The 27754-nt window shown below is 49.7% G+C and overlaps 1 protein-coding gene across 4 annotated transcripts in view; it reads right to left on the bottom strand.

Annotated features, from left to right (window-relative positions):
• Positions 1–27754, bottom strand: part of LOC140408653 (E3 ubiquitin-protein ligase MARCHF1-like) — a 1031995-nt gene that overhangs the window by 199213 nt on the left and 805028 nt on the right. For all 4 annotated transcript variants that reach the window (XM_072496141.1, XM_072496142.1, XM_072496144.1 and 1 more), the window contains one exon: positions 19963–20143. In XM_072496141.1, coding sequence (XP_072352242.1) covers positions 19963–20143 — 181 coding nt within the window. The remainder of the gene's footprint in view (positions 1–19962; positions 20144–27754) is intronic.

The following is a 27754-nucleotide window of genomic DNA, read 5'->3' as shown; positions in this document are numbered from 1 at the left end:
CGGACGCCATCCCTGTCGTTCACGCACCTCGCAGGGTTCCTGCGCCTCTCAAAGACCGCCTCAAGGCACAACTGCAGATTCTTCAGGACCAAGGGGTCCTATCCAAGGTCACGGAGCCCACGCCATGGGTCAGCTCCATGGTCTGTGTAAAGAAGCCCTCTGGCGAGCTCCGTATATGTATAGATCCAAAAGATCTGAACAACAACATCATGCGGGAACACTATCCCATCCCAAAACGAGAAGACCTCACCAGCGAGATGGCGCGAGCCAACATATTCACTAAATTGGATGCGTCCAAAGGATTCTGGCAGATCCAACTGGACCCGGCCAGCCGAAGACTATGCACATTCAACACCCCTTTTGGCAGATTCTGCTACAACCGGATGCCATTCGGCATCATTTCGGCATCTGAAGTATTCCACCGCATTATGGAGCAGATGATGGAAGGCATCGAAGGGGTACGTGTATATGTGGACGATATCATCATTTGGTCCACCACTCCGCAGGAACACATGCATCGTCTTCGACGTGTCTTCACCCGCATACGGCAAAATGGCCTGCGTCTCAACCGTGCGAAGTGTGCTTTCGGCCAGACGGAGCTGAAATTCCTCGGGGACCACATCTCAAGGTCCGGGGTCCGTCCCGATGCAGACAAGGTTAGCGCCATCACAGCCATGCCACGACCGGCTGACAAGAAGGCTGTCTTAAGATTCCTGGGCATGGTCAACTTCCTTGGGAAGTTCATTCCCAACCTGGCTTCTCATACAACAAACATGCGCCATCTCGTAAAAAAATCGACGGAATTCAACTGGCACCAGTCGCATCAGCAGGAATGGGAGGAGCTCAAGCACAAACTGGTCACGGCACCAGTGCTGGCCTTCTTTGACGCGACTCGCCCTACAAAGATCTCAACAGACGCCAGCCAATCTGGTATTGGAGCGGTACTCCTGCAAAAAGACAGCACGTCATCATGGGCCCCGGTTGCGTATGCCTCACGAGCCATGACCCCTACCGAACAGCGCTACGCGCAAATCGAAAAAGAATGCCTGGGCTTGTTAACTGGACTGGACAAGTTCCACGACTATGTGTATGGCCTGCCACGATTCACGGTCGAAACTGACCACCGCCCCCTGGTCAACATCATTAACAAAGACCTGAACGACATGACTCCTCGCCTCCAGCGCATCTTACTCAAACTCAGGAGGTACGATTTTGAACTGATCTACACTCCGGGGAAGGAACTCATAGTGGCGGACACTCTTTCCCGAGCAGTGAGCACACCACCAGATGCGGAGGGGTTCGTGCGTCAAATTGAGGCACACGTGACTCTGACAGCAGCAAATATGCCAGCTGATGATCCTTGTCTGGCCCACATACGCGCAGAGACGGCGACTGACCCTCTGCTGCAGCGAGTGATGCGCCACATGACGGAAGGGTGGCTAAAAGGGCAGTGCCCCCAGTTTTACAATGTGCGAGATGATCTCACCAATATAGACGGGGTCCTTATGAAATCGCATAGGATCGTCATTCCACACAGTGTGCGCCAGATGATTCTTCGTCAACTACACGAAGGCCACCTGGGTGTCGAAAAATGCAGACGAAGGGCCCGGGCGGCGGTATATTGGCCGGGTATTAATGAAGACATAGCCAACATGGTGCTCAACTGCACAACCTGTCAGAGGTTTCAGCCGGCGCAACCTCCGGAAACACTTCTACCACACGAGATGGTGACGTCCCCCTGGGCGAAGGTGGGTGTTGACCTATTTCACGCGCTCGGCAGAGATTACATTGTTATTATAGACTACTTCTCAAACTACCCGGAAGTCATGCCTCTCCATGATCTGACGTCGTCCGCAGTCATTGGGGCCTGCAAGGAAACGTTTGCTCGCCATGGCATTCCAAGGACTGTCATGTCAGACAATGGACCTTGTTTTGCCAGCCGTGAATGGTCGTCCTTTGCCGCAGCATATGGTTTCACTCATGTGACATCCAGCCCTCTGCATCCACAATCGAACGGGAAGGCTGAAAAGGGTGTCCACATCGCAAAGCGGCTCCTGTGCAAGGCGGCTGATGCCGGATCGGACTTTAACCTTGCCTTGCTGGCCTATCGATCGGCCCCGTTATCCACGGGCCTCTCGCCAGCGCAGCTACTAATGGGTCGCTCCCTCAGGACGACGGTACCTTCCGTCCTGGCACCGACAACAGACCATGAGGCGGTTCTTCGGGACATGCAACTGCAGCGTGATCGCCAGAAAGGTCGGTACGACACACGAGCGACGGACCTGCCCCCCCTGTCCTCCGGAGACAAAGTACGCGTCCATCAACCGTATGGTGGCTGGTCAGCACCGGCCGAAGTCCTCCGACAAGTGGCTCCCCGCTCGTTCCTGGTTCGCATGCCGGATGGTTCCGTGCGTCGCCGCAATCGGCGCGCCCTTCGCCGACTTCCACGTTCACAGCCACACAACACGCCAGATCCTCAACAGGCTTCCGAGGATGACTTTGTGGAGCTGCCGCACATCACGCCCTTTCCATCGCCACCCATGGCCATGCCTGCACAGCAGCCGGTGGTTCTTGATCCACCCTTAAGGCGGTCAACCCGAATTCGTCGCAAACCCATTAGAATGGACTTATAATACAGTTCATATGTTTAATAAGTTGGACAATTTTACATGATAACCTGTTGTTGTTTATCGTTCCAGATGTCGTCTGACTGGACAACTGTTCAAAATTTTTTTTTCTTCTTCTATCGTTCGAATTTCTGTTATGTTATGGTACAACTGGATTCATGTGACGCACTCGACATCGCCCCATGTACATAGTTCCGTCATAGACACATGCTGCACACGACACACACACACTCTTAGATGCACTCACGTCACGATCATATTTATTACCACGTAGGCACATATCTTTGTAAAAAGGGGGGATGTCATGATATTCAAACACACACATCATGATGGACACACTAACAGGCAAATCAGAGTACACAACACCACAACCAATCACAGACAAGAACACCAACCACATAAAAAGCACGAGCACGACACCTGGAGGTCAGTAGGTCTGGGGAGAAGGAAGCATGAAAGAGCTGTTGAAACACCACAAGCAGGGAGCCCCCCACGTGCAGAGTGCAAAGACCAAGTTGTAAATAGTGAGTTTAAATAAACAAGTGTTGTACCATATGCAACTGTGTTGGCTCTTCTGTGTGTTAGAACACCCAACACCACAGAGCCCATCCACTGGGCATTTGGATGTTGGCTGCTGTGTCCATGGTGTTGCCCCCCGCAGTGTTCAGGAACCGTGTCCAGGAATCACAATCTGATTGGGATGCTTGGCAATAACTCCCACATTCTACTTAACGCTCTCACCCACAGGAATACACTTGGGATGTGTGAAGTGCTCATTTAATCACGATTGCCAATTCCCTATTAGTGATCGTCTTCAGGCGCCGGCCAGAGGCTACTGTGGTCAGTGGGAGTTATGGAGGTTGGATGGGGAAGACAGGATAGAACTAGGGTTGCCTACGGAAAGGGTACACATGATCCAGGGGTTGACATGGTGGACCCATGTGTGGTACCCCCCACCACAGGCTCCGATACCGCTTGCACCCCCCCCCCCAAACGACGGCCTACCCCAACTGAGGCTGGATCCGCCGCCTGTTTGCCACCCTACCCCGCTCCGAGCACAGGGGCAACAACCTCAGTGCCCCCGAGCTCTTTGCCTTTGAGCGAAAATTACTACTCACCTCCTTGGGTCATCGAAGCAGCCCATCCGTCAGGTTTGAGTTTTTGCAAAGGAGTAATAATCGGCGCCTGCATGGCCACTTGTTGGGTAGGTGGTTGGATCACGGGAGGCCATTGGATATGGGGTGGCTCCCGTTAATTGTATTGGCACGCTACGGTGCCAACCTAATTTTGCCTACAGGAGTTCATAGATAAGGGCTTCCCCATTCTCCGGCGCCGATTCTCGGGCGGCCACGGGATTCCCGCTACGCCGGTCGGGGGCCGTTGACAGCGGCCCCCCCCCCCCCCCGGCGATTCTCCGGGCTCCGATGGGCCGAGTGGCCGACGAGTTTGGCAAAGTCCCGCCGGCATGGGTTACTCAGGTCCCACATGGCGGGACCTGGAAGGTGAGTGTGCGGGGCTGTCTTGGAGGAGGGAAGTGGGCCCCCACGGTGTCCTGGCCCGCGATCGGGGCCTACTGATCAGCGGGCAGGCTGGTTCCGTGAGGGCCTACTTTACTCCGCGCCGGGCCCCTGTAGGGCTCCGCCATATTGCCCTGGTGCTGGCGCGGAGAAGGGAACCCCCGCGCACGCTGGCTGTTCTGTGCATGCGCGAACTCGCGCGGGCCATTCTGCGCTGGCTGGAGCTGCGGGGTCCACTCCAGCGCCAACCTCGCCCCTGGGAAGGGGAGCATTCCCCATTATCGGGGACCGTTGACGCCGGAGTGGTTGGCGGCACTTTTCACGCTGGCGTGGAGACATAGCCCCATTATTAAAGAATCCCGCCCGAGGTTCATACAATTTACAGTGCAGAAGGAGGCCATTCGGCCCATCGAGTTTGCACCGGCCCCTGGAAAGGGCACCTTAATTAACCCCACACCTCCACCTTATCCCCATAACGCAGTAACCCCACCTAACCTTTATGGACACTAAGGGCAATTTAACATGGCCAATCCACCTAACCTGCACATCTTTGGACTGTGGGAGGAAACCGGAGCACCCGGAGGAAACCCACGCAGACACGGGGAGAATGTGCAGACTCCGCACAGACAGTGACCCAAGCCTGGAATCGAACCTGGGACCCTGGAGCTGTGAAGCAACTGTGTTAACCATTGTGATACCGTGCCGTCCGGGTGGGCCGGTTGCATTGCAAACAGTTTGATGCCCAGCGCGGTTCCTGTTTTTGGCCTCGCCTGCTATTTACCACCCTCGTCACGCTCCTGCTCGAGCACAACAAGGTCACTGAATCACATCCTTAGTCACTTTTTTGGGCCCTGGGGTGTTTCTCACCGGTTTAGCCCACACGTAGAGTTTTTTTCATCACTGAAGAACTCAAATCAGAGATCTGGCTGCCATTTTGAAAAGGTGCCCCAATCTGGGTCCCCAAGAGCCTCCATCCATAGGCAATGTCACCCCCCACAGACATTACCACTATGCCACATCCAAGTGAGGGCACCCTGCTTTGGGATACCTGGGCCCCCCCTTCATCAGGCCCCCCACCCCCTTACAGGCTCCCCCTCCAGGACACCCACCCATCACCCTGCCCCAACCTCCCAGAGGCCCCTACTTACCTGCAATGCAGCCCCCAACCTTTAAATCCCCGCTGCACCCTCCTTTCATGGGCAGGGCCTCTTCGGGCCCTGACTCTTGGCAATGTCACCCTGGCACCGGACACCCTTGCACTCCCACCCTGGCAGCCGGGCAATGCTGCAGCCAGCTTGCCCATTGCACCTTGGCAGTGCCAAGGGGCCAGCTGGGCAGTGGCATTGTGCCTGCATTCCGGGGGAGGGCCAGATAGCCACCCTGCACTGTCCCTAACCACCTAGGGCCTCTGATGGCCCGTTCCTATGGACCAGTACTGAACCGTGCCTCGCTGGGAGGCTGGTAGATCCCGGGGAAGCTCGCCTGAGGTAGGTTCAAACCCTATTTAGGTGCATGCCATTTGGTCACGCTCCTTTTCCATGGTATTCAGATTCTGATGCCTTGCGGGGCTTGGGTAGATCCCGCAAGGTATGAAGTCTGCCGGGAAGCCCACGGGAGGCCTCTCCCTGGTATCTCTGGCCGTGTTGTGCTCTCATTCAAGCGTAATGCGGACAGAAAATCGGGCCCAATGTGCCATGTATTGGGTAACAGGCTACAGAATTAGCAAGAAATATTTTAGAGCAGAGTTTTTCAATCTCAGAGTCGTGACCCACGGGTGGGTATCGGGAGGATCACGGAGCGAACGGTCGCGGTGCTTCTGATCACAGAAAGAAGTAGACAATGGTCGCGACTGGCTTTTAAGATTGCTGGCCACAGGCAGTCCCGTGGCTGCGGCATTCGAGTCAGCCAGGCGGCACGAGGCTGGTCTGTGTTCTGGTCATCACACGATATGGAGGGGGGGGGGCTGGGAGAGGAGCTGACGGGCTGCCAGGTGGGCGTGCGATGCTGATAGTGGTGTCCCCAGCTTGGAGCTGCACTCTGGTGCCAACCCCCTGCTCACTGCTTGCCACATCCCCCGCCATCGATCGGCAGTTTGTGACCCGCGGCTCCCTGGTCAAGTTGCCGGCACAACGTCCACTTACACTCCCATGACGTGACGGGAAGTGGTCAACCGTCTGTGACTGGGGCGGCTGCTGCTACTGGACAGTGAGAGGCAAGCCATGTTTGTCGGTGCGGAATACCTATTAATCGAGGCCAGTCAATATGATCGGCCTTTAAATACAAACAATGGAATAATTCCGCCAGAGCAGTGGCAGAGAGAAGGTCACGTGCCCGGCACATACATTGACGTCATGCTTCGGGTGGCAAATATCGGAGGAGAAATTTCTCCCTTTTGTAACTGCTACAAGCAATCAACAGGACTGTGTGAAGAACTGAAGATGGATTATTTCGGAAAAAGGAAGAGGGGGCCAAAGACACAAACAGGCCAGGATCACAATTGAATCTGCTGGAGAGAGCTTCACAGGAGAGTCCAGGGAAGGACAAAGCAGTACTAGCATTAACTCTGTACAGGTCTCCAGGACCTCTAATGAACAACCAATTAAGAAGAAACTGAAATCAGGAACAAAGCATAGCGTTAATTGTGCAATGCGAATCAGGATGCATAATCCATGTGTGTTATATGCAGGGAAGTACTGGCAAATGAAAGTTTAAAACCCTCAAATCTTCAAAGGCATTTGAAGACTAAGCATGGCGAGTTCGAGGACAAACCTCCTGATTTTCGTTGAAGGATGCAGCGAGGACTGAAATCGTAAGCTGAAGTCATTATCAGAAATGTGACACTGAATGACAAAGCAAGTGAGATTGTGAGGACCAAGCAGGCTTTTGTGTCACATTAAAGATAAGCAATAATGGTGTGTCATGAAGGACAGCTGGCATGGGTCGCGAAGGTTGGCCTGCGTGGGTTGCGAAGGTCATCTGGCGTGGGTCGCGAAGGTCAGTTGGTAAAAGTGGGTCTCGGGAAAATACCGTGTTAGAGCATTTATATAACTTACCACAGACATAACCCGTCAATTTGTGATCTGCAAACTGAACTAAACAACCTGTATCAAAAGTGCACAGCCGTTGCAAAACAAAGGGTGCAAGGTTGTAATTCTTAATGCTGAAGCTATTAAAAACAACTGTTTTTCTCAGAGCTACTTTTAAATTGGAGCAACAACATGGAGGTCCTGCCTTGTCCCACAAACTAGTCACAGAGTCAAGGGCATCAAGCTGACAAAACAAACACCCCAGTCAGTCAGCAATACTCATTCACACCCTATCAAGCTTAATGTTTTTCCAAATTTCTGTTCATTCTCAGCAGGCATGGAGAGGGAGGGAGGGAGAGTGTGCCGGAATGTGCTGCTGGAATGTCGGTTGGAAAACCTAGTGGATCCTGTGGGGTGGAGAGCTGGAACCACCATCTTAAAAAGCAAGTGGAGAGATATTTCAGCTCGGAAGCACTCATGAACCTCTTGGCCTTAAAAATAATTTGAAAAACGTACTGTTTTCCGTGCCTCATGCTCCTGTAAAGACCACTGGTTGGACCATTCCACGTCCGAGACCAGCAGGTGGTCGGAGTGGTTCAGGCACACCATTCGCAACTGAAATTGTGCGGGATCCCACAAGCAATGTCGGACTCCAATTTATACATTGAAACAAGGCTCCGGCCTGTTCTGGTGAGAAGGCTGGACCTTGAGATTATTTTATTTACAATCTTTGTTGGTCTGCTGTCTTGTCAGCAGCCAGACAAGATTCACCCCACCCCATAAAAACAAGTCAAAACCAAAGGAAACTGGATTAAATAGACATAATGGACTAGATTAGCTAGAAAAAGATGAGAGTAGAAATAAGTAAGAATAAACAACACCTCCTCCACGATAGTCCTCACTACGGGGCCCCGCGAGGCTGTGTCCGTAGCCCCTTACTATACTCCCCCTACACACACAACTGCTCGGCAAAATTTGGCTCCAGCTTCATTTACATTGCTGATGATATGACCATAGTGGGCCGGATCTCGAACAACGACGAGTCTGAATACAGGAGGGAGATAGAGAACCTTGTGGAAAGGTGCAGCGACAACAATCTCTCCCTCAATGCCAGCAAAAATGAAAGAACTGGGGCAGCACAGTGGTTAGCACTGTTTCTTCATAGCTCCAGGGTCTCAAGTTTGATTCCCGCTTGGGTACTGTCTGTGCGGAGTCTGCACGTTCTCCCTGTGTCTGCGTGGGTTTCCTCCGGGTGCTCCAGTTTCCTCCAAAGATGTGCAGGTTAGGTGAACTGGCCATGCTAAATTATCCTTAGTGTCCAAAAAGGTGATGTGGGGGTTACTAGGTTATGGGGATAGGGTGGAGGCGTGCACTTGGGTAGGGTGCAGACTCGATGGGCCGAATGGCCTCCTTCTGCACTGTAGATTGTAAAGCTGGTCATTGACTTCAGGAAGCTAAGTATTGTATACACCCCTGTCTGCATCAACGGGGCCGACGTGGAAATGGTTGACAGCTTCAAATTCCTAGGGGTGCACTTCACCAAAAATCTGTCCTGGTACACCCACGTCGACGCTATGACCAAGAAAGCACAACAGCTCCTATACTTCCTCAGGAAACTAAGGAAATTCGGCATGTCCACATTGACTCTTACCAACTTTTACAGGTGCACCATAGAAAGCATCCTATCTGGCTGCATCACAGCCTGGTATGGCAACTGCTCGGCCCAGGACCGCAAGAAACTTCAGAGAGTTGTGAACACCGCCCAGTACATCACACGAACCTGCCTCCCATCCATTGACTCCATCTACACCTCCTGCTGCCTGGGGAAAGCGGGCAGCATAATCAAAGACCCCTCCCACCCTGCTTACTCACTCTTCCAACTTCTTCCATCGGGCAGGAGATTCAAAAGCCTGAGAACACGCACGAACAGACTCAAAAACAGCTTCTTTTTGTTGTTAACAGACTCCTAAACGATCCTCTGATGGACTGATCTGATTAATACTACACTCCTGTATGCTTCACCCGATGCCTGTGTTTACATTGTGTACCTTGTGTTGCCCTATTATGTATTTTCTTTTCATGTTTGAGCTGCTGGCAGAAAAATCCTTTTCACTGTACTTCAGTATACGTGACAATAAACATCCAATCCAATCCAAAAATAGCAGAGGGAACAAAGGGCAGCACGAATAGGAGTAACGACGCCAAGGACCCGGTTCGATCCCGGCCCCGGGTCACTATCTGTGTGGAGTTTGCATATTCTCCCCATGTGTGTGTGGGTCTCACCCCTGTAACCCCAAGATGAGCAGGGTTGGTTGATTGGCTACTATAAATTGCCTCTTAATTGGAAAAATTTAAACAAAATAAGAGTAACGAAATATAAAGCAAATATTTAAAATGTTTTACTCAGATTGTTTACATTCAGTATTATACAATCCATAGAATCCCTGCAGTGCAGAAGGAGGCCATTCGGCCCATCAAGTTTGCACTCCACCTGGGCCCCATCACTGCAAACCCCGCGCATTGATCTTGGCCAATCACCTTGTCATGATGTGCAGACACAGACATAATGCTATACAGACAAGCAGCTAATGGACACAGGGTGGGATCTGACTATAAAAGACACGAGGCACTCACACTCCGCCTCTTTCCACTGATGAACGTCTGGAGAGTCAGTCAAGGGTGGTGTTACAATCTCACACCTCCACCACGTGGCTAAGAGCTAGTCTGGTTTAGTCAGACAGAGTAACCACACTTAAGTTAGCAGAGTCGAACTCTCAGAGAACTGTGCTATTAGTTCAATAAACCTGATTGAACTAACTTCAAGGTCTGGAGTATCTTTCTGATCTAAGCTGCATCCAGTTGCAGACAGTGTTAGACCAGTGCACCTAACACGACCTGATACCAGAAGACTACTAATTTAAAGTGGCTTACCTCAGTCTGCTTCGTGACGACCAGCAAATGTATCCCGGCACCATGGAGAAGATTCAGGCTCCTCACCAGCTCAGGACCTCCGGCAATCTCAGTGCCAAGTGGCGGACATTCAAGCAAAGGTTTCTGCTGTACATCAAAGCCTCAGACCTCGAGGGTGCGTCTGATGCAAGAAAGATCGCGTTTCTCCTCTCGACAGCAGGTGATCAAGCCATCGAACTCTTCAACTCGTTTAACTTCACCAAAGGCCAGGACAAGACAACGTTTCAGACCATCCTGGACAAGTTCGATAGTCACTGTGAAGTGGACACCAATGAAATCTTCGAACGCTACATATTCAAACAACGTCTTCAAGGTAAAGGTGAATCTTTCAATGCCTTCTTAACTAGCCTCCGCCTGCTTGCGCTGTCCTGCAACTTTGGTGATATTGCTGACTCCATCATCAGAGACCAAATGATGTTTGGAGTTCAGTCTGATCCTCTGAGAGAGTAGCTCTCAAAAATCAAACATATGACCCTGCCAGTCACGATTGAAACATGTACAGTGCATGAGCATGCAAAAAAAAATCGGTATTCCCAATACAAATCGGCTGAAAATGAGAAACTTGACTCGCACGAGGCAGTGAGTGTGCAGGCCATCTCCCGGATGCAGCACTTCAGCATTGAAGACAGCGGCCATCTCGCGCGCTTTTCCCGGAGCCCCACACATGCGCGATGCAAACGGGATAACGAAGCGGCCGACACCCACACTGCGCAGGTGCAGACGTCTGCCGACCGCACTGCGCATATGCGATGATGTCACATACAGTGTCACGACGCCAACGTCATGACGTGCCCGAACTGTGGCAACGTCCACTTAAAGGGACACTGTCCTGCAAGAGGCAGGCGATGTTTAAATGTTTAAACTGCGGGAAGCCTGGACACTACGCAGCCTTGTGCAGGTCTGCACCACCAGTCAGAGGCCAGTGCTCCCAATTCCGACGACAGTGCGTCCAGAATGTGCAACGACGATTACAGGATTCTGATCCTGGCAGTACAACGGATCCAGAGGACGAGTGCCTGCAGTCTGCCTACCGAGTGGGCATCTTTACCACACGTGAACATGCCACACCTAACTCATCTCGCATTCAGTCCATTCTCGCTGTGGATTCGGAGGATGAATGGCGTGCATTGATGCTGGTCAACCGCTGCTCCATCCAGTTCAAGCTGGACACAGGTGCTTCTGCCAACCTACTCTCACAGGCAGACTTCAAATGCATCAAGAAGCCCCCCAAGTTCCTTCCAGCAGCTGGATTATAACGGTAATGCCATCACGGCACTGGGGTCCTGCCATCTACTCGTCTCCAACCGGAGCACCCATGCACGGCTAAGGTTTGAAATTATCAAGCCGGACAGCGCATCCCTACTGGGCACACATGGCTGCAAAAATCTAAACCTGGTGCAGCGGGTTTATTCAACAACATCCTCCAATGTGGATCTTCAAGCTGGCATTGACGACATCCTCGCTCAGTATCCAGTATTTGACGGGATGGGCACTTTGCCATATCGGTACAAGATCCTACTGCAACCTGATGTCAAGCCAGTGGTCCATGCACCATGCCGGGTGGTGGGACCTTTGCTGTTCGTAGTATATATAATTGATTTGGAGGAAAATGTAACTGGTCTGATTAGTAAGTTTGCAGATGACACAAAGGTTGGTGGAATTGCGGATAGCGATGAGGACTGTCAGAGGATACAGCAGGATTTAGATTGTTTGGAGACTTGGACGGAGAGATGGCAGATGGAGTTTAATCCGGACAAATGTGATGTAATGCATTTTGGAAGGTCTAATGCAGGTAGGGAATATACAGTGAATGGTAGAACCCTCAAGAGTATTGAAAGTCAGAGAGATCTAGGTGTACAGGTCACTGAAAGGGGCAACACAGGTGGAGAAGGTAGTCAAGAAGGCATACGGCATGCTTTCCTTCATTAGCCAGGGCATTGAGTATAAGAATTGGCAAGTCATGTTGCAGCTGTATAGAACCTTAGTTTGGTCACACTTGGAGTATAGTGTTCAATTCTGGTCGCCACACTACCAGAAGGATGTGGAGGCTTTAGAGAGGGTGCAGAAGAGATTTACCAGGATGTTGCCTGGTATGGAGGGCATTAGCTATGAGGAGCGGTTGAATAAACTTGGTTTGTTCTCACTGGAACGACGGAGGTTGAGGGGCGACCTGATAGAGGTCTACAAAATTATGAGGGGCATAGACAGAGTGGATAGTCAGAGGCTTTTCCCTGGGGTAGAGGGGTTAATTACTAGGGGGCATAGGTTTAAGGTGAGAGGGGCAAGGTTTAGAGTAGATGTACGAGGAAAGTCTTTTACGCAGAGGGTAGTGGGTGCCTAAAACCCGCTGCCGGAGGAGGTGGTGGAAGCAGGGACGATAGTGACATTTAAGGGGCATCTTGACAAATACATGAATAGGATGGGAATAGAGGGATACGGACCCAGGAAGTGTAGAAGATTTTAGTTTAGTCGGGCAGCATGGTCGGCACGGGCTTGGAGGGCCGAAGGGCCTGTTCCTGTGCTGTACCTTTCTTTGTTCTTTGTTTGCATGCATACAGGGCGACCCCACTGTCGACTGGCATGTCGCCGGCTCAACTCCTGATGAACAGGGACCTGCGAACGACACTTCCAGCAATACACGTGCCCAACCTGTATCACCTCCCGGTGCTGCAGAAGGTGCAGCAATTCCGAGACCGGCAAAAGCAGGGCTATGATGCTCATGCCACCGATTTGCCCGTGTTATCCCCGTCCGACACTGTTCGGGTCAAGATCTCTGATGGAGGCTGGTCAGCTCCAGCTGTCGTTGTTCGACAGGCTGCCCCCCGCTCGCATCTTGTGCGTCTGACTGATGGTTCTGTTGTGCGATGAAACAGACGGGCACTGCGCAAAATGCCTGCCCGCAACCACATTCTTCTCCGTTTCCTTCTGTTGTTTTGCCACCTCCTGATACCTCGACTCACGAGGCCACCAGTCAGGCTTCAATCCCACCCATCAAGGCGCTGTCGTCCCCACCACCACCTCTCCGGCGGTCGACCAGGATCAGACACAAGCCACAGAGACTGGACTTATGAACATTTGTTCTGTTTGCTATGTTCTCGCATTAGACAGCTGTTTTCACATGTACATATGTTCACATCCACTGCATGTATATATGTTAATATTGGTCTATTCTTGTAAATGCTTCACATATGTCATCCAAACATTAAAAAAAGGGAAGATATCATGATATGCAGACACACACATAATGATATACAGACAAGCAGCTAATGGACACAGAGAACAGGACATGACCAATAAGCAGGCAGGAAACTCAGGGGTGGGATCTGACTATAAAAGTCACGAGGCACACACACTCCGCCTCTTTCCACTGATGAACATCTAGAGAGTCAGTCAAGGATGTTGTTACAATCTCACACCTCCACCACGTGGCTAAGAGCTAGTCTGGTTCAGTCAGACAGAGTAACCACACTTAAGTTAGCAGAGAGTCGAACTCACAGAGAACTGTGCTAACTGTGCTATTAGTTCAATAAACCTGATTGAACTAACTTCAAGGTCTGGAGTATCTTTCTGATCTAAGCTGCATCCAGTTGCAGCCAGTGTTGGACCAGTGTACTTAACACGACTCACGTAACCTGCACATCTTTGTTTGTGGGAGGGAACCAGGACACCCGGAGGAAACCCACGCAGACATGGGGAGAATGTGCAAACTCCAACCAAGGCCAAAATCGAATCCATGTCCCTTGCGCTGTGGGGTAGCAGTGCTAACCATTGTGCCACTGTGTCGCCAGAATAATTGAGTTTCTTTGTAATATATTTGCTTTGTGAGATTGTCACAAGGCAAGAATCAAAAATAGTGGTGCATAATCTCTAATGGTTTTCTACTCTATCCTCTACTCTAGAGAAATGGTGTAAATAGTTATTTGTGCTGTATGGGGCTGGTTTAGCTCAGTAGGCTAGACAGCTGGCAGAACAAGGCCAGCAACGTATGTTCAATTCCCATACCAGCTGAGAATTCTGAATTCTCCCTCCCTGTACCCGAACAGGCGCAGGAATGTGGCGACGAGGGGCTTTTCACAGTAACTTCATTGCAATGTTAATGTAAGCCTACTTGTGACAATAAAGATTATTTATTATTTATTATCTTTGGGATATTTCAGCTGGTCTTTTCCATTACAGCAGGAGGTCAGAGAATCCTTGGGAAAATTATTAGCAAAAGCTTCTGAGATGAATCCCAGTAAATATAAAGGAGCAAATGTTCCCCTTTAATAATAATTGCCAAAACCAATTGTGAAAAAGAGTCCGAGAAACCAAAGAAAATCATTCAGTAAATGCTGGATATCCTCGGCAAGTCAGGCGATTTTAGTGTAGAGAATAGCAAAGTTATGTTTCAGGGCATTGATTTTTTTTTTTGTCAGAGCTGGTCAAGAATTTGCTGGCACGAGGCATTCAATATGCTCCTCACCTTTCAGTTGCAATTATCTTTGAGCTACCAATTACTGGAAGTGCGGGCTGGTAATGGCGCACAGAGGTCAACGTGTCTTCTGGGAACTGAGTGAATGACAAGACTAACAATCTATCTCCTTAGCCTGTGAGAATTAAGGTTGGAGTAAGAAACTCAGGCACGGAGAAGAAATTTGGGTGAATTGGAGTCAAAAGTGATACTGGAAGAGAAATGACGAGGAAAAGAAAGATTGATTGATTCTATCTACACCTCCCTCTGCCTCAGGAAGGCAGACAGCATTGTCAGAGACCCCTCCCACCCAGGCATTGCCCTCTTCCAAACCCTTCCATCAGGCAGAAGATACAGAAGTCCGAAGACCCACACATCCAGACATAGGAACAGCTTCTTCCTCACAGCTACTATACTCCTCAACGACTCTCCCTCGGACTGATCTGTTCCCTGTAAGAACACTATTCACAACGCCCTATGCTGCTCTTGCTCATGTATTTGCTTTGTTTGGCCCTTGTTCCGCACTGTAACCAATCACATTTGTCGATGGACCATTTGTCAATGTTCTCTGTCGATTATTCTTTTGTCTACTATGTATGTACTGTGTATGTTCTCTCGGCCGCAGAAAAATACTGCAGTACGTCTGACAATAAACATCAATCAATCAGTCAATCGATTGGGTCAAGGGCAATAAAAGTAAGAAAGAAAAAAAAATCTCCAGCAACAATTTACTACAAGAAGGAATGAAATTTCTCAGTTTAAACTGTTCCAATGTTGAGTGGCATTGCAGCAACATAAAACGTGTTATTAAAAGGGCCCTTGCATTGTTACTTCATATTTGCAGTTCAAAGTCAGCAATGTATTGAAACAGATGGGGGCTCGGAATCATAGGTGGATGTGGCACAGAATGAGAACATTCAGCACATTGTCCATATTCGGGATTTTTGGTACAGCTTTTCAATTCAACTCATTCAGCTGCCTTTCCCCAAAACCATACAATTTTCCCTTTCCAAGATTAATCCAATTCCCTACTGAAGTTACTATCGAATCAACTTCCATCACTCTCTCAGGCAGTGCTTTCGTAACAACTCACAACATTTTCGCCTTATCTCTCTTTGTTCTTTTGCCAATTATTGTAAATCTTCTGGTTATCGATACTTCTGCCACTGGAACAACTTCTTCTAACTTAAATTTCAAAACTTTTCACGATTTTATGAAATCTCGCTTTAACCTCTCTGCTTTGAGCAGAACAATTCCAGTTTCTCACATCGTTCCACTTAGCTGAAACCCCCATCCTTCGTACTGTTCTAGCCAATCTCCACTAATTTGGGTGGGATTCTCCGGCCATTCTCTGGTCCCTGCCGGCAGTGCATCCCCACCAGCCGGTTTCCCGGTGGTGTGGGGTGATTACAATGGGAAATCTTATTGACAAGCAACTGGAGTAGAGAATCCCGCAACCAATGAACAGCGCGGCCAAATTCTCCGTCCTTCTTAACAGCAACATCGGGACGGACTAATCTTGGAGAATCCAGCCCATTGTCTCCAAAGCCTTTTACATCCTTATTAAAGTACCCAGCATTGGCTGCAATACTCAGCTGGGGTCTAACCAGTGATTGATAAAGGTTTACCATTACTTCCTGCCTTTTGGACTGCATGGGCACGATTCTCGCTCAAGTGAGAGCACAGCACCGTCCGGAGAATGCGGGTGAAGTCTCCTGCGGACTTCCCAGCAGCCTCTACGATTCACGGGATTCATCCAAGTCCCACGAGGCGTCGGAATTGGAACTCTGCCCAAAAGGGGCAGACCAAATGGCATTCGCTAAAGTAGGTCACAAACCTACTTAAAGCCTACCTACCCAGGAACTACCGGCCTCCCTTGATTCACTGGTCTCCCCAGGGAGGCTGCAGCCGGGCGTCGATCAACACTGGTCCACAACAATGTGGACCAGGCGGGACAGCACCCGGAGGGGGGGTCTGCAAGACCAACGGAGACCCCTGGGTGGTTATGGTCAGTACTGGGTGGCTCCCTGGCCTTCCCACTGGAACGCAGGCACCTTGGTACTGCCCAGCTGGCATCTTGGAACTGCCAACCTGGCACTGCTAAGTTACCCGGGTGACAGTGGCAAGCTAGCAGCACTGACCGGATGCCAGAGTGGCAGTGCAAGGATGCCCGGGTGGCACTGCTAAGGCCCAAGGAGGACGATGCCCATGAAATAAGAATGGACGGGTGGTTGAAGGGCTGTGTAGGGCAGGTAAGAAGGGGCCTCCGGGAGGTTGGGGATGCTGTAAAGGGACTTGGGGCAACCTGAAGAGGGGGGTCCCCAGGGACCCTGTAGCAGGGTGCCCTCACTTGCGGGTGTGGTGATATGCATCACTGTAAATACACAAGGGGTTAATGTAAATACACTATAACTAAGTAAACACTAGAGGGAGCACCAGAGACGCCATAACATGCAGACATACAGCTAATGAACACATAGTGCGGGTTTCTGCGGGAATCGGCGGGGAGGGCAACTCCGGCGCCGAGGACTGGCGTGAGCCACTCTGGCGTCAGGCCGCCCCAAAGGTGCGGAATCTTCAGCACCTTCAGGGGCTAGGCCGGCGCCGGAGTGGTTTGCGCCGCGCAGGCCGGCGGGGAAGGGGCTTGGCGCCACGCCAACCGGCGCCGAAGGGCCTCCGCCGGCTGGCGCAAGTTGGCGCATGCGCGGGAGCATGGCGTCATCCCAGCACATGCGCAGGGGGAGTTCATCTTCGTGTCGGCCATTACGGAGGACCACAGCGGCCGACACGGAAGAATAGAGTGCCCCCACGGCACAGGCCCGCCCGCGGACCGGTGGGCCCCGATCGTGGGCCAGGCCACCCTGGGGGCACCTCCTGGGGCCAGATCCCCCCGCGCCCCCCCCCCCCCCCCCCGAGGGCTCTTAAGGCCATCCGCGCAGCCAGGTCCCGCTGGCAAATACCTGGTGTAATATACGGCAGCAGGACTGGCCGAAAACGGGTGGCCACTCGGCCCATCGCGGGCCGAAGAATCGGCAGGGGAGCCGCTGCCAGCGGTGCCGAATGGCGCGGCACGATTCCCGCCCCCGCCAAATCCCCAGCGCCGGAGAATTCGGCAGCAGACGGGGGGTCGGAGAATCCCGCCCATTGAATTGGACACGACCAATGGGCAGTCAAGACACCCAGAGGTGACACTACCACAAGGGGGCATTACAAAACCCATATATAAAAGCACAGGGCACACATGCTCTTTCTCTTTCCACAGACGACACTTAGAGAGAAGGACAGGGGCAGATCAGAAGCATCAAACCCACCACGTGGCTTAGAGCAGACTGGTTAGTTAGACTGAGTTACTATAGCAAGATTAGCAGGAGAGTCAAACTCATGGTTCAATAAATCACATTGAACTTACTTCAAAGTCTGGAGCATCCTTTGGTCAAAGCTGCATCGAGTTGCAGCCTGTGTTATCCCAGAGTACATAACACATCATGGTACCAGTAGTGCCTGTTGCATCCAAAAAGGTTCAACTCAGCAAGATCCGTGACTACCAGCAACAGCACCCAGGCAAGATGATCGAGATTCCGGTTCCTCAGCAGCTCCGGTACCATGGCAATCTCAGTGCCAACTGGCATGCATTCAAGCAGAGATTTGAGATCTACATGGTAGCATCCAACCTAGATGGCATGGCCGATGCTGAGAAGATAGATCTTCTACGCACCATTGCGGGTGAAAGTGCAACAGAAATCTTCAACTCCTTCAAGTACTCCAAAGGGCAGGACAAGAGAGACTTCCAGACAGTCCTGGACAAATTTGAACACAAAAGGTAAACACAAAAAAAAAAAAAAAATTCGGTAAAACTGGAGCCTATACTCACCACGAGGCAAAGGTAGGCTTGCAGCAGAGGCAAACGGCAGTTTTGATTGGCAGCCATCTTGCGCAAGGGGCCGCACATGCGCAGTTCCCCAGAAGACGCGAACCGGCAAAACAGTGTTTTGCGCAGTTGCGCAAAGAGCGCCCAGTAAAGGAAAAGCGACCTGCGCATGTGCAATCCATTCCTACACTCTACGTCACAAGGCCCTGGACCATGCCCACTTAAAGGGGAAATGTCCCAAAATAGTGAAAAAAAATTTTATCGACTAATTTTTTTTCAGGACTTCAGGCAAGTTACCCTCCTTTTCAACTGTAAATACTGAGACAAAGTTCAACACGTTTGTCATTTCCCCATTATCACTGACAATATCTCCATTGTCAGCTTTTAGTGGGCCTACATTACTCTTTACCACCTGCTTTCCCTTTATATAATTATAACATTTGTTCTTATTGATTTTGATGTCCCTTGCAAGTTTTCTTTCATAATCCCTTTTAGTAGCTCATTATAAGCTGCTTTGTAACACTTTGCTGGTCTTTGTACCTATCCCATTCGTCCAGTTCTGTGCTTTGTCTTGCATTTTGGTAAGCCCTTTCTTTTAGTTCTATGCTGTTCCTAACCTCTTTAGTTGTCCATGGCTTTTTTTTATGAAGTTCAGCCTTTTCCTCTCAGGAGTATATATTTGCTCTAAGTCTCGTTGAATGTTTCTTTAAATACTCTCCACTGATCTTCAGTCACTTGACCCATTAACAGATCTCCCCAGTTTACCGTGGACAATCTCTGCCTCATCCTGTTAAAGCCAGTCTTACCCAAGTCTAAAAGTCTAATATCTGAAACATGCTTTTCCCTTTCAAACGCTACATTTAATTCAATCATGTTGTGATCAGGAATTGATAAATATTCATCCACCGTTTGGTTACTAATTAAATTGGGTTCCTTACTCATAAATACAAGATGCACAGGATGTTGAACTATTATATTGCACAGGGTTACTTCAGTTGCCTTGGGCTAATAATTTCTAATCAGCCAAAGCATAGACAGATTAAGTTACAGACTAGCCTTCGCGATATGATCTGGCTATTAATCAAGTGAGTCACTGCCTGCTTGTTCATGGTGAATTCAGGTGAATCTGTAAAGAATCATGTAGTTTCAGATGAAAATATCACATCAGTTGGCAGAAGGTGAAGAACAGCCCCTTTTGAACAAATACCCGATGATACTGCAACATTGTGTTAATTCAAACTGAGCAGGATTAAATTCAACCAGTTCCTCGTAGGTGTTTAAATCTACTTACATTGTATGAATTATTTAAGGAAAGCTATTTGTAAAACACAGATATGAAATATCCTTTATAAAGAGTCAGAAGATATTTTAAGTTGGGTTGCCTGGACTGGGCTATGTGATTGTATATGAACTGCAATAAAATCAGATATTAGATACAAATCTTTTGGTCAGCTTTTCAATTTTACAAAGAAAATGCCTGGTGTATGACTTCTGGAGAGTGTACCTTACGCAGCGGTTTGAGTTTTGTCTCCATTATGAAGTCGTATTTACAGAGTTCACAGCATCGTGTGTCCGAGCTTTTGATCCACTGGTGCAGGCAGGCCTGGTGCACGAAGCGTAATGTCCCTGTGCAACGGCAAGGCGTGATGAGGGGGCTATCATCATCTCCTTCACAGTGGCAGATCCTGAGAGGAGAAAGATTCAATGAGACATAACTAAAAAAAACATAAACCACTTGAGAACCTTGTGGTCAGATGTTGGCAACCATCCCAAAGACCAGCCTATGTTATACACTTAATTGAGACAGTGAGTGATTTATAATCAATATGAGTATTCTAGTTTTTTTCCCGCAGTGGCTGTCTTACAACCAAGTGAGTTCTTCAGATAGTTCTTCAATCTGCCAGTTATCAATTTTATCAAGAGAGGACAACTCACTATCGCCACCTAATGGCAGTGACCTTAGCGGGATTGAGGTGTGTAGAGGGACAGGCAGCATTAAAGCTTATTTTTTTAATTTAGAGTACCCAATTCTTTTTTTTTTCCCAAAATAAGGGGAAATTTAACGTGGCCAATCAACTTACCCTGCACATTTTTGATACCCACGCAGACACGGGGAGAATGTGCAAACTCCACACGGACAGTGACCCGGAGCTGGGATCGAACCTGGGTCCTCGCCACCGTGCCACCCCATCATTAAAGTACATTGTTCACTCATTTCCTTCTTTGACGGAGAGGCTCGCGAGAGACTATTTAAAATTTTGGTCAATTATACCCATTTACCCAAATGAAAGAGGCTGGTCTTATGGGCACATGCCTAGGATTAAAAATAAAAAATAAAGCGAGTATCCGTAATTGTACAATGCTCGCTATAGCAAATACACAATACCGACTTGATCCATAGAATTGGTCAACATAAATTCATGATGATCTTAAAACTAAGTGGTAAATTTTTATATTCACTGCCTGGATAGGAATCCATCAAAATCAACAGAATGAAAACTGGACCAACTCTACAATCTATTCCACCTCGTCCCTGCCCAAATGGTGCACAGGAAAACTGACACCAAAGTGACTTCAGAAAGTCATAACTCTATGGTAGAGATCTCTCAGCATAATATTCAACTATTAATGTACAGCATCAAGGTGGATTATAGAGACAATTGAAGATGCTGAAGGAGAACTAAAATCTAAGTAAAAGAGAATGGCAGCAGCATTTACAGCAATATTGTAAGATAGCTTTGAAGGAATGCAGTCATTCACAGTAGGATTTCTCACTCAGCGCTACAAGAGCAGATTTGTTGCCCACCTTTTACAAGGCCAATGGGCCTGGACACTCCTTACACCTGGCAGTTCCTGTATCCTTGGCTAAGTAGAAGTCATTGTGTGTTGGAAGCACTGAGTAAGATGAAGAGTACCTCGAGATTAGTGCAAGGTGGCTTGAAACCTTTTAATAGAGAAGAGATTATTGCACCCGTCCCTCACCACAAGGTTGTCAAGCAGGGTACCACAGGGTTTTGGAAAAAATTTGGATAACTCGCCTCAATCATACCTGTTGAGTAGAGTAGGCTAATAGTAGAAAATAAGGAAGACAGCGGTACTTTGGAAGCCAAGGGCACCATTTAACAAAAAGGTTTCTCAGTAGCGAGTGGGAATTAGAGGCTGCCTCCCAAAGTCCGACAAGGCGAGACTGCCACCACAATCTAACGCCAATTAGGGCCAATAATGATGCCCCATGGGCTTCACATTGGAAATGACTGTTCCACCAGCCCATTTACCTGGACTGCATCCGGCAGTTCCCTGTTAATGAGGGGGACCTGCATTTAAATCGATCCTGAAGAGCACACCTCAGACAGCACGCAGACATGACACCGCGCAGGCCCACTCCATTATTCTGAGATGCCAAAGTGGCCAGCCTGTTGGACACGGTGGAGTCCAGATGGGATATCCTGTTCCTTTGACGTGGTCGGAGGGCGAGCCACCGTACAGCCAGTGCGGCCTAACAGGCAGTGGCAGCGGCCATCAGTGCAGGGAGTGTCACAAGGACGACCGACACCCAGTGTCGCAAGAAGCTAAACAACCTCCAACAGGCTGCAAGGGTGAGGTGGCATCGACCCCTGGGCAATAGTCCCGTCTGCCACTCCCAGCTACCCCCCCCCACCTTTGTGTTTGGCACCACAACACTCCTCTCCCCCAGCACAATACAGCGATGTGCCCCAGTACAATCTGGTACCAACCAGTAGACCCTGGGTGTGCACCTAGGGTGCTCTTTCCAAGGGCTGATGCAGACTTGATGGGCTGAATGGCTTCCTTCTGCACTGTAAATCCAATGATCCTAGGCCCCAATCGCGGAGGACAGTGTCTTAGTCTCAGGTGGGCATTGCCGTGGTGCTCCAGTGCATGTCCCAGTCGCTGAGGACAGTGTCCCAATCTCAGGTGGTAATTGCCAAGGTGCTCCAGAGCATGTCCCAGGCACTGAGGACAGTGTCCCAATCTCAGGTGGTAATTGCCAAGGTGCTCCAGAGCATGTCCCAGGCGCTGAGGAATGGGACACAGACACAAGTGGACATTGGTGAGGCACTGCAGAGCATGGCCATCGACTTCATTGTACAGACAATGGGGAGCTGCCAGAGTTGGCAGACCACATGATGCAGGGGCCTCTGGTGCTCACTGCAGCCACCCCTCTGTCCCAAGGGCCCTATGGCACCGATTGGAAGGAGAGAGTGCTACAGCTTCCCTGCAGAGAGACGACGACGGTCACCAGCTCTCCCAAGTCCACCCCCTCTTGACAATGGCACTTTTCGGGGTCAGCGGGCAGAACAGGGTGGCACGGGAGGGGCATCAAAGACCACAGAGCGCGCGGTAAGTAGAAGGCGCCCTCCACCTCTAATGTGCATCCTTGGGACACACTTAGACGTAACGGGTGAGCATGGAGGGCTAAACAGATACATGATAACTGACAGGGCACGGGGGTGGGTGGGGGGAGGGGTGCGGCAACACTGGTACACCCGAGAAATGTGAAGTCTCTGTCACATTATTCTGCACTGTTGTCCAGCCTGCACCCACCTCCCCCAATTGCCCTCTGCCCTCCCCTGGCCCCAACCCCCCAAGGCATAGTGTCCTGGATCTGATTTAAGAAGGCAGCTCACCACCATCTTCTGAAGGGCGAATAGGGATGGGAAATAAATGCTGGCCTAGCCAGCAATGTCCACATTCTATAGCTGAATGTTTATAAAACTCCCAATTTATCTCAAACTGAAATCAAAAGTCTACATTCTTAATGCTTAATATAGCCCACAATAGAGACAGACATAACTCTGTACAACACTGCACACAGTGAGGTTTAGAATTGCAGGAGGAACAAGACACAGTGCATAATCTTCTTCAGATAATGCTGAGGAGGAAAGACAAGGTTAAAGGTGAGGCAGGCAATGCACAACAAAGTCAGGGGAGTTAGATCTCATCAATTGACCCATCTAAGAACAACAGAAACCCCTCCCACTTCTCAACCCCTCCACAACTCAAGGGAGAGCAGTCTTGAAAACAACAAAGCCTGCTGTTCACAACCTCCATTGCTCAGCATTAATTCATGTCTTCAAACTCACAATGGGAAAGTCCATTGGCTGGGCAGAAACCAAGAATAAGCAAGACTGGTGACCCTTTCACCTCCCATGGCCCACGTTCATTTCCTTACTAGTAGACTACTGGAGAACACTGTTCTGTAAATCAGTGGGGCCATGACTGGCCAGGGTATAGAGTCATAGAATCTACAGTACAGAAGGAGGCCATTCAGCCCAGCGAGTCTACACCGGGGCTTGGAAAGAGTACCCCACTTAAGCCCATGACTCCACCCTATCCCCGTAACCCCATCTAACCTTTTTTGGACACTTAGGGCAATTTATCATGGCCAATCCACCTAACCTGCTTATCTTTGGACTGTGGGTGGAAACTGGAACACCCGGAGGAAACCCACGCAGACACGGGGAGAACGTGCAGACTCAGCACAGACAGTGACCCAAGCCAGGAATCGAAACTGGGACCCTGGAGCCTTGAGGCAACTGTGCTAACCACTGTGCTACCATGCTGTTTCCTTCATCCAATTTAAGGTATTGTTGAATGCCTCCTGTAAGGGTTCTTCCTTTTGGTTCCCTTATTTCCATTTCTTTTATTTTGTGATTATCATTTTGATCCATGGATGTTTAATGGGCATATACCTTTAAGTCAAGCAGAGGAAGTCAGGAACTCAAAGTTGCAAAATGGTACAATGTATTATGGAGGTTTAGATTCTGAACAGAAAAACTCAGACATTTTTGGCACTCGAGAGATCAGAGGCATTCTATTGGTTGTCTGGTGGCCAATGAATTGGCAAAAGGCCATATTCTGCCCAGCGACAGGCGGTGAATGGGTCCTACCCGAGTGGGATGGTTTTCGGAAAACCAAGAAAAGGACAGTCGGATCTGGACACTGAGAGGAGCAGCTGTGAGTGTCTGACTCTCTCTCTCTCTGTCTCTTTCTCCGGAAATTATGCTTACTGCTAATTTCTGAACCTGCAGAAACGTTCTTGAGACCTGGATGAATCTACAGTGAAAACCATTACAGACAGAAAACAAAAACCTCCAACTGAAGGCCTAAATTGAAGAAAGGTGTGCTGGAAGGTATCCATCTGAAACAAAGACTCCTACCCTTTACTTTCATTATTGTTTTACACCCCTCTCTCCCCTCTTGTTTTTGTTTGTCTTATGTGTGTGTAGAGGGAGGGGTGAGTTAAAGAGGGGCTATGAATTAGATAATAATTAACCAGTTGTATTTGCTGCATATTTAATCATTGTTATAAATAAAAATTAATTGTGTTTAAATTTAAAAACCTAGTGACTGTAGAAATTGGGCAGTCATAGACCACAAGTATTTTCTAAGAATTATTTGTTATTTTCAATTGTGTTGTGACTCCGGGTCAAGTGAGGCTGGAATTGACTGCATACTAGCCCAGGGTATTGTGCTAATTTAATGCTCCTTGCAACTGATCAATCATTCCCTAGATGAAGACATCAGATTGAATTTTCTTGGTGTGGCAGGAAAGTCGTGTTGAGAATCTTCCCAACCCAGCAGACTGGTTTCCTTTCCAGTGGCTCGTTATTTTCATTCTGGGGGATGGGATGGAGTCAGCCTCACCACACCTGAAGTTTGAGGGGTGCCACAGAGTTGGGTGAGTGACAGAGGAGAAACCTTAGACCGTCCACCATTTAAATTTTTTAAAAAAATTCTCCTTTTTCACATTTTCTCCCACATTTACATCCATCAACAATAAACAATAATCAGCAAGAAATGTCAGTCCCCATAATAACAACGATCCCATCCGCCCACCAACCCCCAAACCTCAACCCGCATGTTTACATAAACAAATGACAAAAAGGAATCAGGGATTACCCGTAGTCACCCTTAATCTACACAGTCCCTGAGCTTATAAGTCACCCTCACCTTCGCTGGATATACAATGCCACACTGCACCTTGCTAATGTACAGTGCCCTCTTTACCCGATTGAAGGCAGCCCACCTCCTTGCCAGCTCCACCGTAAAGTCCTGGTATACACCAGTGGGCTCCAGCCCACTGCACCACCCGCTTCTGCTTGGCCCAGCTCAGGACCTTCTCCTTCACACTGTACCGACGGAAGCACAGAGTCACTGCCCTTGGCGGCTCACTCGCCTTTGGTACAGGCTTCCACGACCGATGAGCCCGATCCAGTTCATATCGGGAGGGATCCTCCCCCACCCCAATAGTTTTGCCAGCATCCCGGCAAAATACTCAGTCGGCTTCGGTCCTTCAACTCCTTCGGGCAGCCCCACGATCCTCAAATTCTGTCGCCTGGATCTGTTTTCCAGATCTTCCATTTTTCCTCGCAGATCCTTGTTAGTGTCCATCACCTTCCGCATCTCCTTCCCCATCGAGGCAAGTTGATCACCGTGCTGCAATAACGTCTCCTCCACTTCCTTCAGCGCCTCCCCTTGCTCTCGCACCTCCGCCACTGCGCTCGCCATTGCCGTCATCACCGGGGAAACCGCCTCCTCCACCAGCGCACTCAAAACCTCCCTCATCTCCTTCCTCACCGTCTCCATGCATTTCGCAATCTGCTTTTGAATTCCGCAGCCATCACCTTAGTTATTTCTTCAGCCGTAAGCACTGCGGCCTCCCCTGGTGCTCCAGCCTCCATTTTCTTTGTTGACCCCGCGGTGACCTTTCCACTCCCCAACGGACTTTCAGCTGCTTTTTTCCCAGCCGTTTTTTTGGTGTTTTGTGACATCCTTCTTCTTTGTGCGCTGTCTCCCGACTTTTACTGCCGTCGCTGGCCCTAGGACCGGGCGTTACTCCCCGTCAATGCCGTTCCTGAATGGGAGCCCTCCAACGCGCGGCTGCCTCCCGCCCGCCGTCACCGGAAGTCGACCCTCCACCATTTTAAACGATTTTTGAGACGTCCTGACTCCATGGAAATCTGGGCCACCATTGCAAAGATCTGTGACCTGATGCCAGTCATGCTTGAGGCTGACTCCTCCAGTTGTTATGGAGCTGTAAATGGTGCAGCTGAAACGCCTGCCAGTACATCGCACATTCTTTGTTATTGCTTCTGAACTACCCACTTAACTGACAATCCACGAGGTTCAGAATGTGCAACCAGCTGGGCAGAGCTTGGCGCATCCTGTGGGCTCTGATGCAGACTCGCCAATGCTTCCCTATCTCTGTGCGTGTTTCAGTGACCATGTTGCGCCTAGCAGGATCTGGATCTCGCCCTCGCCGGGCAAGATCCAGATCTGCATATTTTAATGAATCATTAGGTCTCACAGGCGTGCCCGTTGAGGACTAGTGTACACAAACGTGGACCAGATGTAACGGCACCTCCGGGGCTCTCGCAGGCCATTAGAGACCGTACGTGGTCAGGGACAGGGCAGGGTAGTACTCTTGCATTTTTGCTGGCACCCGGAAACCTTGGTACTGCCAGGGTTTGGGCCCCGCGGGCCTTGCCCATTGGAGTGGTGGGGTGAGCGGGGGTTGAATGGGGGGGCCCAAAAGCGGACTTCAATATTTGTCCACTGAATCACCCCAGTATCTGGTGCACTGTTCATATATGAAGTGAAAGTGCCCAGGTGTAAACACAACTACCTGTCTTTGTGCTGTCTGAGATGGTGTACGGTCTCACTGAGTACTGTGTGTGTCCCATTAAGATGGAGTGTTCTCCTCTGGGGTATTGTAATGTGTGAAGGGCCTGTGGAAGACAAAAGCATGGATGCCTACTGTGAAGGTAAGAATTGCTCAAATTATCATTATGCACCTGATGAGCTTTCATTCATCGTTGAAAACCTGAACAAGTGTTATGTGCCATGCGGTTGTCCGATATTTAAAAGAGGTGACCTACGAGTGAGTCTTATAGCATGATCAACAGATGAATGGAGTGTATTTGTCAAGGGTGATTATGAGGGAGACGCATGACATTGCATAAGGTTGCGGGTGAGTGTCAGATTCAGGACAGTCTGATCGTGACATGAGGAAGTGAATAAACAGAGAACAATGAATGAACTTGCACCAGCAAGGTAAGTTGGAGCAAAAGGTGCGATGTACAAAGAACAAAGAACAAAGAAAAGTACAGCACAGGAACAGGCCCTTCGGCCCTCCAAGCCTGCGCCGACCATGCTGCCCGTCTAAACTAAAATCTTCTGCATTTCCGGGGTCCGTATCACTCGATTCCCTCGACGTACTGGAGTAGACTTGAGAAGGCAGAGTGAGGTGGTTGGAAGGGTGTAGGTGAGTGTTC

This window comes from Scyliorhinus torazame, chromosome 3 (assembly GCF_047496885.1).
Source record: "Scyliorhinus torazame isolate Kashiwa2021f chromosome 3, sScyTor2.1, whole genome shotgun sequence".
Taxonomy (NCBI): domain Eukaryota; kingdom Metazoa; phylum Chordata; class Chondrichthyes; order Carcharhiniformes; family Scyliorhinidae; genus Scyliorhinus; species Scyliorhinus torazame.
The sequence above is the reverse complement of the archived record's forward strand: the minus strand, read 5'-3'. Positions and strand labels throughout refer to the sequence as shown.